The sequence below is a fragment of the Trachurus japonicus genome, chromosome 12 (assembly GCF_045865225.1).
Source record: "Trachurus japonicus isolate A0001 chromosome 12, Traja_1.0".
Lineage (NCBI taxonomy): Eukaryota > Metazoa > Chordata > Actinopteri > Carangiformes > Carangidae > Trachurus > Trachurus japonicus.
Window position 1 is genome coordinate 2,998,421 of NC_140918.1, and position 16,013 is coordinate 3,014,433.

At 43.3% G+C, this 16,013-nt stretch overlaps 1 protein-coding gene across 1 annotated transcript in view; it reads right to left on the bottom strand.

The window, feature by feature from the left end:
• The window catches only part of vcanb (versican b), a 48,301-nt gene extending 33,013 nt beyond the window's left edge, over positions 1-15,288 (bottom strand). The window contains exons 1-6 of the mRNA XM_085792606.1: positions 14,976-15,288; positions 13,535-13,610; positions 10,410-10,856; positions 5,146-5,320; positions 4,396-4,523; positions 2,836-3,132 (exon numbers count right to left, since the gene is read on the bottom strand). Coding sequence (XP_085648732.1) covers positions 2,836-3,132; positions 4,396-4,523; positions 5,146-5,320; positions 10,410-10,856; positions 13,535-13,601 — 1,114 coding nt within the window. The 5' untranslated portion in view covers positions 13,602-13,610; positions 14,976-15,288. The remainder of the gene's footprint in view (positions 1-2,835; positions 3,133-4,395; positions 4,524-5,145; positions 5,321-10,409; positions 10,857-13,534; positions 13,611-14,975) is intronic.
• Between the last annotated feature and the right edge of the window lie 725 nt (positions 15,289-16,013).

Genomic DNA, 16,013 nt, shown 5'->3' on the forward strand with positions numbered 1-16,013 from the left:
ATCTAAAAACAAGTTAATTTTTAAGGTGACGAGTCTTGTTTTAAGTGGAAAGAGATTAGATTTGAATAGAAATGAGACATTTTGACAGGAAATAAGACAAATATCCTTAGAAAGATTTTGAGTTTTTGCCGTGTAATCCCCTTCTTCTCCTTCTCCTTCTCCTCCTCTGTCCTTCTGTGTTTGGGCGGCGTCCAGACGTGATGCATTAGGGACCTGTCCCGTTTCTGCTCTATCTGTGTTAGAGTGCAGCCGCTCGGGTTTTCCCCTCATAAAAAAAAAAGAAAAACACCATGCGCCCCACCATAAACAGGCAGTGGGAGTGGGTCCTCCTCTTGTTTGGGTTTATTCTCTCTTTTTCCACGTCTTTTTACGCTCGGCTGCTTCTAAACGTCTGCACATTATTGTTTGTGCTGCTACACACCTCGCTGACCTACATTTCTAGTCTCTCTCATTCTCTCATTCTGCAGCACAAAACAACAACATTTTAAATCTTTTAAAATGTGAATACAAGCAGCAGAATTGCTCTGTTTCTCCCTTTGGGGCTTTTAATCTGAAAAACCCCCCCATTAGCCACTTCAAGATGGCTGCCAGTTCTGGCGCAAGAAAGAAACACATTTCACATCAGAATATGACCCCGCCGGTCAGATCGCAACGATTATGGGATTTCATTTTAATGTTTTAGACTCTGGAGACGTCAAATTCACAACTATTAAATTAAATTCCCCCAGAGCTTTTTAGTTGTGCGGTACCTAATGTAGCAAATGACTTAAAACACAAAACAACATAAAACACTACACAAAATGATAATTACACGGCATTTATTGTATTTTTTTTAACAGCTTAGTTGTTTATTTAACTTGGCTAACTCGTTAGCGCTAGGCTAGTTAGCAAGGTTTTTGTGTGTAAAACTTATTTTTCTGAAATATAGTTTTACAGTTGAATAAAAATTGCCTTCTGCATTGATAAAATATATGGTTTATTCATAAACTTGTCTGTAAAGTTGTTTTGTTTACATCTGAAAGATTTCCTGCAACTTTAACTGATCATATTCAGATTTTAATTTATCGTTTCTTCTGACTTTGGATATTTTTTCCGTCTCCTACTTAACTTATATCCTTCCCTCAGGACTGATATTGTTTTTCTTGCACTTCATAAATAACGACTCTACTTTGTATAAACGAGCGACTGCATAAAGCATCGTGATGGATTTCCTCATGAAAGTATTAAGCGGGACTCTCCGAAGAGGCTGCACATAAATCTGCAGGGTCTCGAGGTGCTGATGACGAGAAGAACAGGAAAGGACAGAACATGAACATGCTGCAGAGTTTTCCCCCTCAGGCCTCGTCACGTTATTCAAATTCAGTCTGAGGCCAAAGAAAGTCTGGGATGTGAACGCACCATCACTGCACTGACCAATGAGGAGGTTTGACCACTGCTCTTAGTCATTCCTTCACCTATCAGTATGGGCTCATTAGTGGCCTATCGGGGGGTTTTCCAAAGTTGCACATTTCTATCAGGTTATTCTCCTCAAATTTTCCATTTTTTCATAGTTTTTTTTTTCATTAAACACAATGAAAATATGCCAGAGAGTCATTAGTCATGTAATATTTGCCAGATACTTGCTCAGATTTAGTTGGATCACATTTTTTAAGTCTGCTTTCCCACGACTCTCTGGAACACGACGACCCAACGATCGTTTCCTGCTGCGACGGGTCGAGTTTATAAGAAACCAAAGTGTGAGATAACGAAGCTGGAAGGTTCAGAGAGACGTTTAAAGACGTGAGAACATTATCGACTACAAGTTTATGATACGTTGAACTGAGCCAAACAATCGACCGCTGGATCTGAAACCAGCAGCTGCAGTTCCTCTCCCGACCACTAGAGTGAGTCACTCCCCATAGACTCCCATGTTAAAACGTCCTTTAACTTTACACTGTTCTTTCATGCACTGATCAATTTTGAGATTTTGGGCTATTTTTCTTCCTTAACATGTATTCTTTCAGAAAAGTCAAAAAAATGTTATAAAAAACACATTAAGGTGGTTATTTTACTTCATTTAGTCTCTTTTGTCTGTAAATTTAGCAAATTTAACAAAAGTTAGCATGCTACTGTGACATACTGAGCTGTGCTTGTTGTCTGACCCATGTCATGTCAGGTGTCATTGTAAAGCTCTCTCTCTACTGAACAACGATGTAGGCTCCAAAAATTGTTGTTTCCTCCGTATCCGCAACCAATTGTAAAAGTACAATTTACTTTAACAATCTATGGAATTTTACAGTACAAGTCTTTAAAGGCTGTTTTCTCAAAATGAGTTTTTACTCTGAGCTAGAAATCTCCACTTCAGCAGCACCTACAGACACCAAACCTTCCAGTTTTATTCTTGTCTATATTCTGAAGGTTTTTACAGAGGGGATTGTTGATATATTATTCACAGCCTGATTTATACAACATTTTATTCCTAAAAACAGGGCAAAATTAGATTTTTTTTAGGGCTGGTGACAGTATTTTCATTTACAAAGTGATAAAAAGAGATATCCAAAATCCTCCTCTGTAAAAACTTCTGGCTCTCATATGTCAACAAAATAAAACAAGAATTTTGAAAGTGGCTTTATCCATTGTTCAGATTTCTGTTCTGGAAATGTATGAAAATTAGCGCATATTTCATTAGATATCGCTTAATTTACACATTTAAACATAAAATTGGACAAAACTTGTAATACAAAAAATATTTGTCTTAATGTGAGTGATAAACTTGGGAAGTTTCATGGTGATATCTGTTAGTTAAATTTTTTACCCTATTCACCTGTAGTGCCTGTATTAAAACGTGGGTCTCACCTTTAAAGCAGTACGCTCCGTGCTTGTCCTCGGGGTCGGGGAAGCCGGTCTGGTTCTCGAACTTGTAGAGCGTGCGGACGCCCAGCTTGCCGCCGCCGCACTGCGCCCGCGGGACGTTGATGGGGTAGCGGGCGCTGCCGTCGGACAGCCAGCCGTAGTCGCAGCGGTTCAGCCCGGCCCGCCAGGCCGCGAACAGCTGGCCGGGCGACGCCAGCACAGAGTCGAGTCTCTCACACTCGGCCCTCGCCTCCTGCAGACTGAGTTTATCGCTGAGGGACGGAGGGTAGAAGACGTCACCTGGAGACAGAGGAGGTCAAAGACAGAGGTTTAACCCTCCTGTTTTCCTTCAGGGTCGAATTGACCCAATCTGTTCCCTTCCTCCATCCTTTCTCCCTTCCTTCTTCCCACAATCCTTTTTTCCCTTCCTTCCTTTCTTGCTTCCTTCGTCCGTCCGTCCTTCTGCTTCCTTCCTTGACCTAATCTGTTCCTTCCCTCCATTTTTCTTTCCTTCCTTTGTTCCCTTCGTCCTTACTTTTTCCTTCCTTTTTGACCCAATTGACCCAATCTGTTCACTCCCTCCATCTATCTTACCTTCCTTTTCCCCTTCCTTCCTTCCTTCTTTCCCTTCGTACTTCCTGCCTGCCTTCCGTCCTTCCTTCCTTTTATCCCTTCCTCCTTTCTTCATTTCTTCTTTCCCTTTGTCCTTCCTTCCTTCCTTGACCCAGGAGGACAACAGGAGGGTTTTAATGACTGGAAGGTGTTTGGAAGGAACCAGTTGAGGGAGTTGTAGGCATCTAATCAGGGTGCTTTCTGGGAGATTTAAAGGCAGGTCCAACTTGGAAGAGGCCCCCAAGTTAGGCCTACAACTCATTGCAGGGACTACATATCCCATCAGGCCTAGGAACACCCCAAGATCCCTAACTGTGCGTTCACACCAAAGCTTCCAATGCGTCAAAAACACTCGAGGGTGCGCTTCAGACAAGACAGCTTCCAAAACGGCAAATATTTTCAGCTGCTTTGGTCGCTCGTCACGTGACTGATGTCAAAGTTCGATCACGCTGGTCATTGGGGAGCCGAAGGACAAAAGAAAAGGGAGATGAAGGACATCTCTATTCTGACAGGCTGCCACCGGTTGCCGCCGAACCGCCTCATATCTAATTACCCTAAAGTTAACCAAGACTCAACTTCTCATCTGGTGATGCTTTGGAAGCTTTGGACGCTTTGGAAGCGCGGTGACGCCTGTTGACGCTTTGGACGCTCAGTGTCACCGGACTCTCATTGAAAATGAATTGACTTCCGGCGTTTTGACGCTTTGGAAGCTTTTGGTGTGAACGCACAGTAAGGAGGAGCTAGAAAGTGTTGCTGGGAAAAGGGACGTCTGGATGTAGCTCATACGTTGAAGATAATGGATGGAAAAACTATTTTTTGGGAATAAAAAGAACGTTATGCTATGTGGAAATTGCACCATGTTCTTTGTTTGAAAGCTAATTAACTCCAAAAAACCATCTAACTTTAATAGGAAATAAACAAAATCATGTCAAGTCTTGTTGTTGTGTTTACCTTGTATTTTGTCCACGAAGCAGTACACATCGAATTTCTCGGTGGAGTCACGGAAGCCGTAGGTTCTCACTCCCGGTCGGCTCAGCAGGTCGCCTGCACAGCCGGGCCGCGGCTCCACGATCGGATACCTGAGAACATGAGATGACACGGATTGATCTTTATGTAAAAGGTATTTCTTATTAATTTCTAAACATTCATTTTGACATCTTCAGACGAAACCGAACACAAGACACAATTTTCTCGTCGTGCCACTGCAAAAACTCAAAATCTTTCCAAGAATATTTGTTTTTTTCTCATTTCTTGTCAAAATGTCTCATTTCTAGTCAAAACTAATCTCTTTCCACTTAAAATAAGACTCATCACCTAAACATTAACTTGTTTTTAGACAATTTTTATTTGTTTCAAACAAATTTTCACTTGAAATAAGTAGAAAAATCTGCCAGTGAAAGCAAGTTTTTTGTGCTCGTAATAAGAAAGAAAAACTTGCTCCACTGTCAGATTTTTCTATTTATTTTACAGTACAGTAAGTGGAAAATTTGCTTGAAAAAAGTAAAAAGTGTCTAAAAACAAGCTGCTTTTTATGTGATGAGTCTTATTTTAAGTAGAATGAGATTTGTTTTGACTAGAAATAAGACAAATATTCTTTGTTGTTTTTGCAGTGTGTTAAAGAGACGTTTTGGACCAACAGAAATAGAAAATGAAGGTAATGTAGATCCAACATGTTGTGTAGATGTTCACGTTGTCACACACCTGACTGACAGGTCGGCGAGCCAGCCGGCGTCGCACTGGTCCAGTCCGTCCTCGAAGGCGGCGGTCAGCTGCTCGGGTGAAGCGATGGCGGCGTCCACGGAGCGACACGCCTCCACGGCGCCGGGGAAGTCGAAGCCGTAGCGGCTGACGTTGGCTCGGTAGTGGAAGACCACGCCTGGAGGAAGAGGACCGACAACCATCGATACAGAGGAGACAAAGAGACTAAACCACCAAGACTCAGCTGCACAGCGGCAGCCTTGTTGAGGACAGATGGTCTTAGAGAGGAGTAGTGTTGTAGTCAAGACCACCTAACCCAAGACCAAGACTTTGAAGGGGCGAGACCAAGACCAAATCAATGCAAGACCATTTCCAAGACCATCCCTGTATCCAGTCCCAGTCCTCATAAGAATCATGTGTCTTGATATTTACATTATTCCTCCTTTAGCTACAAAGAAAAGATGATTTGATGTAAAATCTAAACCATATTTAAAGGGATAGTTCACCGAAAATTGAAATTTCACTCATCTACTCACGCTCATGTCGACTAAGGGCTGGGACAAGTTTCAGAGTTATCCGTGCCTTCTCTGAGTTACAGGGGGTCTGGGGTATGTAATGTCCGTCTTGTATTGAAGCCCCGAAATGCGAAATTGTCCCGATAAAAATTAAATAAGTCTATTTTTCAAGCTTGTTTGTAGTGGAAGCTCCTCTTCCCGGTTTGTCCAAATTTGATGAACCGGGAAGAGGAGCTTCGAGAAGCTTCCGCTACAAAACAAGCTTGAAATAGAGACTTATTTAATTTTTTTCGGGACAATTTCGCATTTCGGGGCTTCAATACAAGACGGACATTACAGACGAGCAGCATGGAGGTATCTGGATGTTTTTTGGTGTGTCTTTTTGTTACGAAGACAGTTGGTATCCATTTGCAACCGTCATATGGACATGCACTGCTACGCCGAGACCCCCTGTAACTCAGAGAAGCCACGGAGGACTCTGAAACTTCTCCCAGCCCTTAGTCCACATGAGGGGGAGTAGATATAGTAATGAGTGAAATTTCAATTTTGGTTGAACTATCCCTTTAATGTGAACAAAGTTTGGATTGAACAGAAGATGGTTTAACACAAGCAGATACTTTAGTACAACTATTTCAATTATCTGTAACTTATTGAATCACATCACAGAAACCAAAGTGAGACAGAGACAGAGAGACATTTGTGCTCTTTAGTCCTACAACACTAGAGAGGAGTAGAGGAGGTCAACTATGTCCAACTGTCCTTGAACGGAGGTCGTGTCTCTTACGACAGCCGTTAACAGCCACCTGCAGCTCCTTCCTGGGTGGTTTAACCCCGTCAACACCTTGGCCCAGTAACCCCAGTGACCCCAGTGACCCCACTGACCCCCATGATGGGCAGGTCAACGACTCTCATGACCGCTGCACTGAAGGTTAAACACCTGGGATGCTCACATTGGTTTTAGAGCTGAAGAAAGACGCCTTTAGGACGAGACGTCAAACAGTCAATTCTCCTGCAACTTTAGCATGAAACTGTTAAAGGGATGGTTCAACATTTAGTCAAATTAGCCCATTGCCATAATCCCTATAGTCATAGCAGTAGGTTTGTTACCTTTAATTGTCGGTGCAAGCTATTTTTAGAACGGTGGAGCAGAGCCGTGAGCTGCTCAGAGCTACGCTACAGAGGCTCATTATGGGATTTCTTGGTTTCCCTCGTCATCAAACTCATCAAATACACAATCCAACAACTCCACAACGCTCTGGTGGACAAGTTGTGACCTGCACATTCACCACGCTATGAGATAATAACACAACGTTACCACACAGAGTTGTTTTAGAGGGAAATTCATGCAAAACCGCTGATGCGCGTTGCCTTCAGGGACAGTTTTTCATCAACAGTCTCTGTATTTCCCTCTAAAACAACTCTGTGTGGTAACGTTGTGTTATTATCTCATAGCGTGGTGAATGTGCAGCTCACAACTTGTCCACCAGAGCGTTGTGGAGTTGTTGGATTGTGTATTTGATGAGTTTGATGAGGGGAAACCAAGAAATCCCATCAGCCTCCGTAGCGTAGCTCTGAGCAGCTCACGGCTCTGCTCCACCGTTCTAAAAATAGCTTGCACCGACAATTAAACGTAACGAACCTACTGCTGTGACTATAGGGATTATGGCAATATTGAACTGTCCCTTTAACTCCCTGTTCCTCCAGCAGGTGTATCTCTAGAAGAGGCGGCAGCAGTGACCTGACCTCGGCTACGGTCGGTTTGCTTCCTAAACGCCTCTGCAGTGACTCTCTACAGAGAGTTCATCCAGTGGAAACCCCGTGGCGCGCGGCGGAACATTATCCGCCGGCCGAGCCAGAGACATTTACACTGATTCCACATTAATAGTGAACGGGCGGCTTTGTTGAGCTGCTCCTGACAAAGACGCCTCCTATGAGAGAGACACACAACTCTCCATTTAACGGCTCAGTCCTCTATTCACGTCGTCCCGCTGCGGCGCTGCCAGGATTTCCTCGGCAGATGAGAAATAATGGCCTCATCCAGCTGGAAATAAAGGAGCTAATGACACAACACAACGGTTACATATATTCTGAGGATGACAGCTGAAATAGCTAATAGAGGTTTCTATTTCCCTCTATCTCCCGGTCTGGACCGATCCGGTTTCAGTCACAGACGAGTCTCTGGTGTCATTCAAACTCTGATATCTGCTCCAAAACATGGGGGTGGAAAAAGGAAATATAAATATAACATGGAGATTGATGGTTCCATGGATCTTCCACTGTTTAACATACAGAACATGATGTCACTGTTTCGCTTTAACTTCTAGTTGATAACAAAACAACTCTACACCAGTGAGCGAAGGGGAACTTCTACTATATTAAAGGGATAGTTCAACATTTTGGCAAATTGGCCCATCACCATAATCTCTATAGTCATAGCAGTAGGTTCGTTACCTTTAATTGTCGGTGCAAGCTATTTTTAGAACGGCGGAGCAGAGCCGTGAGCTGCTCAGAGCTACGCTACGGAGGCTCATTATGGGATTTCTTGGTTTCCCTCATCAAACTCATCAAATACACAATCCAACAACTCCACAACTCTGGTGGACAAGTTGTGAGCTGCACATTCACCACGCTATGAGATAATAACACAACGTTACCACACAGAGTTGTTTTAGAGGGAAATGCAGAGACTGTTGATGAAAAACTGTCCCTGAAGGCAACGTGCATCAACGGTTTTGCACAAATTTCCCTCTAAAACAACTCTGTGTGGTAACGTTGTGTTATTATCTCATAGCGTGGTGAATGTGCAGCTCACAACTTGTCCACCGGAGCGCTCTCTCTCTCTTTTTTCCCCTCTCTCTCCCCGCTCGTAAATGCGGAGCGGCACTACCGCTAATCGATCGTTTTAAATCACCGACTGAACAGCTGCCGGTCATTTAAAAATGAAATCGCGGACAGTGAGATGTTACTGCTTCTGATCACAGCGGTACCATTCAATTAAGCCCTTGTTACGTAATGTGCGTTCATCTAAACGAGGAAGTCTCCTCTCCCGGTGTAAAACTATTACATCTATATTTTCAGGCCGCTTCTAATCAGAATCCGCACCTTGCAGAGTTTGCACTGCTCCTCAGTTTCATTTGTTTTTTATTTGACAGAGTTTCACACAACTTTCTGGTGGAGTCTTTCCATGTTTCTCTTTCTGCACCAGTGAAAAGGAAACATTTAACCTACATTTTTTCATACAAGATCATAGTGCGAAATACGGGGGGGTTTGGGGGGGTCGGACCCCCCCGATTAACCCCTTGAGACCCCCTGAAAGACTCAAAAGCAAAATCTGAGGGGGGTCTCAATCTTGTCAAAAAAAAAAATATATATAATATAATACAATAATTTTATTGTGGTCAAGTAAATGTGTTTAAGATCACCATGTCCAGTATTCATAATTCAAAACATTTATTCGTTTAACATTAAGCTGAACCGTGTCACCTGTGCATTATGCAAATTAGCCATGTGCGCCAGCCCAGCGCAGGAGTCGAGCCCACTCGCTATCAGAACAGAGGATCCCGTTCCTCTCCACCCTCTGCCGAAGAAAGTGAAGTTGAGGCCGAGTGCTCTGAAGACGTAGCCGCAGCCCCTGCTGCTAGCACTGGTGATTGGCCGCTTTTCTTTTTCTTTCTTTCTTTTTTTTTTTTTTACACCTAAGCAGGTGGGGTAATGGAAATACCGCAACCCTTGGCTTGACATTAAGGCAGGAAAATAACTTGAGGTAAGAGGCTAGCCTGCTTCAGCATACTATGGCCTGAACCCCCAGTGGTGTTGTTTGGCCAGGCGCCTGTTGTGAGCTATTTGTCTGTGCTTTTTCAATTTTTATGATGGCCCGTTATACGAATGTGATTTGTGGATGTGTTCAATGCTGTGTTTAAACGTATTTGCCAGATGGATGGTTAGATAAGGCTACATGATCGGTCATAGTTGCAGGCTGAGGATCTCGTGCACATAATTGCACGTCAGTCTCCGATCTCCAGATTTATACAGTTGGTTGTTATTTGAGTGCACGAGTTTGGTGTCTTTCATTCATTTTAATTGTTGTATTTTATTTATTGTCTATTCGTTTCTGCATCGCCCTGATCGCGCGCCAGTCTCCTATACCTGGCATTTATTCATTGTTCAAGTGCGCCAGTGTGGTGCCAATTATTGTCTTTTATTTATTTGAATTATCGTCTATTTATCGTCAATTAGCCTACTTTCTGCATTGTAATGCACAACTTTGCCTCTCCTCTTTAGGCTATAGGCTATTTTTCTTGGCTTATTGTAATGTTATAGTCCTACTTTATAAAAAGAAAAAAAAATTACGGTATTGCGCAACAATCGCGAGTTAGGGACCCCCCCGAATATTGATGGGTATTTCGCACACTGTACAAGATGATTGTCTCATAAACTATTTTATTTTTTTTATTTTTTTTATTGAAGGACTATTCATTGCTCATCCCTAGTAAAAAATATTTTGAATGGGGAGGAGTAGTGACATGATTCATGTAATGGATTGCTTTCTCTTCACATGATTAGTATCTAATTAAGTTGAAAAAAAGTATCGAATGAAGTACTCAATTTGTATCGGTATCGTGTTAAGGGTACTGGTATTGGTAGTACTGGTATCGAACATTTTTAAACGATACCCAGCCCTACGTCTGAGAGACCTCTAGTGGTAGATGTTGGTATTGCACCTGTAGTGTGTGTGTGTGTGTGTTGACTGACCGGTGACGTTGAGGCTGACCATGTCCTGCGTGTCCTCCATCCCGTGCATCACCTCACAGCGGTACAGCCCGGCGTCGCTGGCCCGCAGCTTGACGATGGTGAGCGAGGCGTCGCCGACGGCCCGCGGGCGGCTCGGCGCCGACACGCGGCCTCTGAACTCCGGGCCGACCTTCACCACGCCGCCCTGCGCCACCAGCACCACGCGCTCCCCGTCGCCCTCCAGCTTCGTCCACTTGATCCTCAGCTGCTCGTCGCCGGGCGTCACCGTGAGGCCTTCGTCGTCCGTGGCGACGGGGAGGAGCGGTCCGGGTGTGGGAGTGGGCGTGACCAGCGAGGAGTCGGTGGAAAGTGGCGGCGAGATGGAGAAGTGACACGGCAGCACCACGCGGCCGGCCAGGCTGCCCGCCGCCGGAGCGCTGGTCTCCATCCGCATGGACTTAGGAGGAGCTGGAAAACAAGAGGGAGAGTTAGTATAGTGAACTAAAGCTAAGACTTAAAGGGATAGTTCAACATTTTGGCAAATTGGCCCATTGCCATAATCCCTATAGTCATAGCAGTAGGTTCGTTACCTTTAATTGTCGGTGCAAGCTGTTTTTAGAACGGCGGAGCCAGTGGCGTGCACAGACTTTTTGAAGGGCAGGGGCGAAAAGGAAAAAAAAGGGCACATAATAGCGCATCCTCGCCACTGAAGAGGGCACTTTTGGGCGTTTCGGCTTCCCTGAGAGCACTTTACCAATTGTTTTGGCTCCTAGATGTGGCTCCTAGAGGACACTTTCAGGGCTGCCAAGTTTCAGAAAATGACAAGAGTGAGACTGTAGCGACACGGTGCGTTTGGAAAAAAAAAGGTATTTTTTAACGTCGATTTGGCCTGTTTTATAATATCAATACCTTAAGACTAAAAAATGTCGATTTGGCCTGTTTTAACATGTGTTTTTGCTCCCAAGAGGGCACTTTAGCACACGTTTTGGCTGCCATGAAGTTCACTTTAGCACACGTTTTGGCTCCTAGAGGGCACTTTAGCACGCGTTTTTCAACAATTGGGCCACGAGGGGGGGGCGACTGCAGAGCCGTGAGCTGCTCAGAGCTACGCTACGGAGGCTCATTATGGGATTTCTTGGTTTCCCTCATCGAACTCATCAAATACACAATCCAACAACTCCACAACGCTCTGGTGGACAAGTTGTGAGCTGCACATTCACCACGCTATGAGATAATAACACAACGTTACCACACAGAGTTGTTTCAGAGGGAAATTTATGCAAAACCACTGATGCACGTTGCCTTCAGGGACAGTTTTTCATCATCGGTCTCTGTATTTCCCTCTAAAACAACTCTGTCTGGTAACGTTGTGTTATTATCTCATAGCGTGGTGAATGTGCAGGTCACAACTTGTCCACCAGAGCGTTGTGGAGTTGTTGGATTGGAATACGACTCACAGGTAGGTAAGAGTGAATGGAAACTGATGAGGATTGAGGACTGATGGGAACATTATGGGATGCATCCAAAAGGGGAAAATCCCACAAATGTGGAAGTTCATCTTCAGAGATGTGACAGAGGCTTTCTGCTAAAACCTGAACAACTGAAACTAAGACTAAATAAAAACGAAACAAAAACTAGTCAATTCCTCAGAATAAAAACTGAACTGAAACTGCTTCATCACTTGTTGAACAACTAAAACTAAACTGAAAAAAAAAATCAAACTAAAACTAAATGGTTGGAGGGTGTGGCACACACACACACTCATACAGCTACTGTGTCACAACATCTGTATTGGAGCCACAGCGGCAGCAGCTGGTGAAGTTGTCACAACATTTTACACTCATTCATTTAAACCGTGAAACTGAACGAATCAAACAGACTCATAAAAACGTGTTTAAGAGGAAATGAAGCGTGAAAATAAAACAAACAACTCGACTGAATCTGGTTCTTCTCCAAAAACTGGAGGATGAGTCTGGAGTTGAGGCTGCAAAGTGTCGCCATGATGCAACTGCATGTAGTGAGCTCACTATGACCTCGACCTTCCATCGCCAAACTCTGATCGCTTTAAGTGAATGTTTTTAGCCAAATTTGAAGAAGTTTCATCAAAGTTTTACTAAAATGAGGACGAGAGACGACCTGAATCAGTTCATCGTTAAGAAAAGAAGAATCTCTGAACCTGACGAATCACCAAGCTGCTCGACTAAAAACAGGAGAGTTATGTCACGATACGTTTTTCTTTTAAAAGGAAAAATGATTGAGCTCATGTTTGTAATGGAAGGAAATCTACACAAAATATCCAACAAAATAAAAACTGTTCAAAGTTTCCTTCACTTATTTTGCTCCTCAAGTTTCCCAGTTGTCCAGTAGGAGGCGCCACAGTCGACTGGTAAATTAAAACTAGTAATATCCGTAAAAAAAAAAAAAAAATTACATTGCAGATGGAGACTCAATTTATTAACCAGACAGAGTTGTTTTAGAGGGAAATTAATGCAAGACCGCGTTGCCTTCAGGGACAGTTTTTCATCAACAGTCTCTGTATTTCCCTCTAAAACAACTCTGTCTGGTAACGTTGTGTTATTATCTCATAGCGTGGTGAATGTGCAGCTCACAACTTGTCCACCAGAGCGTTGTGGAGTTGTTGGATTGTGTATTTGATGAGGGAAACCAAGAAATCCCATAATGAGCCTCCGTAGCGTAGCTCTGAGCAGCTCACGGCTCTGCTCCGCCGTTCTAAAAATAGCTTGCACCGAGAATTAAAGGTTTAAACGAACCTACTGCTATGACTATAGGGATTATGGCAATGGGCCAATTTGCCAAAATGTTGAACTATCCCTTTAAAAGTCAAAAAAGTGTTCATTTATAATCTTCATCTTAAATGTTTGATTCATGGATGACATCATAAACCTTCATCACCGCTGTAAAATGATGATGAAACTATAAAGTTACTGCATGAATCTGGATGATGTTTGTATCTGAGACGTCTCCACTCTGAGGCAGCAGTGAGCCGACTGTGTGTGTGTGTGTGTCTGTCTGTGTGTGTGTGTGTGTGTGTGTTATGTCATTTTCCACTGTGTCACTGTTGGACCTTGTTGTTAAAACACTATAAAGCTGCTTCAGTGGGCGGAGTCGTCGGTTTGTTGTCTCACCTGACTGAGGACGAGCGGCACAGAGACACACCAGACAGAGCAGGTGAGAGAGGACGAGAGGGAACATCTCCACGACCTGAGGACACACACACACACACACACACACACACACACACACACACACACACACACACACAGATCACCATGGTGACAACAATCATCTCTATTATCTTCTACTGTCTTCTGCTGCAGCTGTTAGTTCACACCGACAGGGAATCAATCATTAATCAATCAACCAACCAATCAATCAGTCTTGACATCACATGTGATAAACCAGAATATTTTTAGAGCTCAGGTTAAAAACAAGTGATTTGAATAAGTTTTAAATAGATTATAAACAGGAACTTTCTCTGTTTTCTGACAAAACAACCAATGAGAAAAATATAAATCATGATTGATTAATGATTCTGTGTGTTTCTATTAGTTTGTCCAACACATACATACAGCCACTACATTCTATAAAACCTCCTTAAAATTAATGCTTTTATGGAAGTTTGACATGTTTTGTGCATTTGGCACATTCATTTTTCTCAGTTTTCCATGTTTCCATAACATTCTCTGTTATAAACTGTTTTCTTGTCTGTAACAACATCTGGGTGAGGGATCCCTCCTCTGTTGCTCACCCTGAGCTTTCTCCTGGTTTTCCCTGTTAAAAGGGTTTTCTATGGAGTTTTTCCTCAGTCAATGTGATGCCATGTAAAGCCCTTTGAGACAAACTGTTTGTAAAAACGGGCTATACTAATAAAATTGCCTTGCCTTGTCTGGTAACTGTTGAAAAGTAACAAAGTACTTTTACTGGAGTCACAGAGTTCAGTTCAGTTCTGGAGCTGCTTTTATTTTGGAATTTATGTTACTTTACTGTTTTTTTTTTTACTTTTTTTTAGCTTCTCTGAGCTTTTTTTTTTTTTTTTACTTTGCAGCTGCAGCTTTTAGAAAACAAACTAATCAATCAAATGATCTAATCAATCAACAAGTTAAAGGGTAATTAGTGAGTTTTGCAGCAGTGACTCAGTATTTCTGCAGCTTATCTATTAATTAATGAATTAACTCTAATCTCTTTATAAAGTCTGAGAGTTTGTTCCCATCGCTTGTTTTTTTTTCTTTTCTTTTCTTTTATCTGAGTCGGTGATAATGAGGCGAGCAGTGAGCGCGCGGCCAGATGTTGCTCACAGCTGGATGTGCAGCAGCAGCAGCAGCAGCAGCAGCTGATTACAGTTTTATCCGAACATCAGCTGCTGCACACGGAGCCTCGACTGGTCCCGAGTGTCACTTTATCAATCCTGACTCTGAGCTTTTTATCATTTATTTATCACTGTGGGAACAAGACTCACAGCTCCGGGGTGGTCCGGGTTCGAATCCGGGACCTGGACCATCAGATATCTACAGTACCTAAATTCTTTAACAAATTAGAGCAGAAAATAGAGATAAACTGTGACCTCACCTGTTGGGTCCTTCAGTAAAAAGTCACTAAATCCACTTCTTTGTTTCCAGTTTTTATCTCTTGGAGCTAAAGTTTCCCGGGAAGGCGCGTGCGGTGGTGGTGGCGGTCTGTTGCGGTCTGTTGCGGCTCCTGTATCAGACTGCGGCCGGTCCGGACTCAAACCTCCGACCTCTCTGCGCTGCCTGCAAGTTCAAATCCACTTGACACCCGCTATTATCCAGACATTATGTTAGAGGAGGGGCGCATGTCCGCACCACCGCCCATCGGAGGGTGTGTGTGTGTGTGTGTGTGTGTGTGTGTATGTGGGAGAGAGAGAGAGGGATAGAGTGAATGGGAGTTAGATAGAGAGAGAGAGAGTGGGAGGAAGTGAGAATGGGGGAAGCCTGAGTGGGAGAGAGGCATTAAACTATAAGGTTCAGCCCAAAGAGCTTCAGGATGTACTACATTTCCCAGAATGCAACACGACAGCAGCATCCTCAGATGCAGAGGGACAAAACATTAAAAGTATTTTATTTTGTGAATTATCTCCACTTTTTTGTGTTTTTTGAACATCAATTTTAGTGGAAAGCTCTGAAGACTACAATACCCATGATCCTCTGCTGCAGAAGAAGCCAGGAGGTTAAAATAATAATCAAATTAGTTTTCCCTAAGCTATCATCAACACACAGAGAAGAGGAATTTAAGCTCATTAATTGGACGTAGTTGATGCAGAAATGCACCTTGGGAATTGTAGTCAACCTCTTTGAGTTAAGTTTTTAATCTCAAAAAAAGGGAAATTTTGGACTTTTGAAAGAGTTTCCTGATGTCGACATGTTTGAACTGTGAGTCACAAAACACTGTTAATGAGAAGAGTGAATGGGAGAAGTCGCAACTCTTATTGAACCCCTCCCCCACTGGTAAACACACTCACACACACACACACTTAGTCTTGGTCCTGATCTGACCCACAATGCACTCTGCTGGTTTGCTCAAACACGGGCAGCTGTGAGACCGGCGGACGAGGCTGTAAATCACGGTTTCACCGGCCGTGGGAATCAA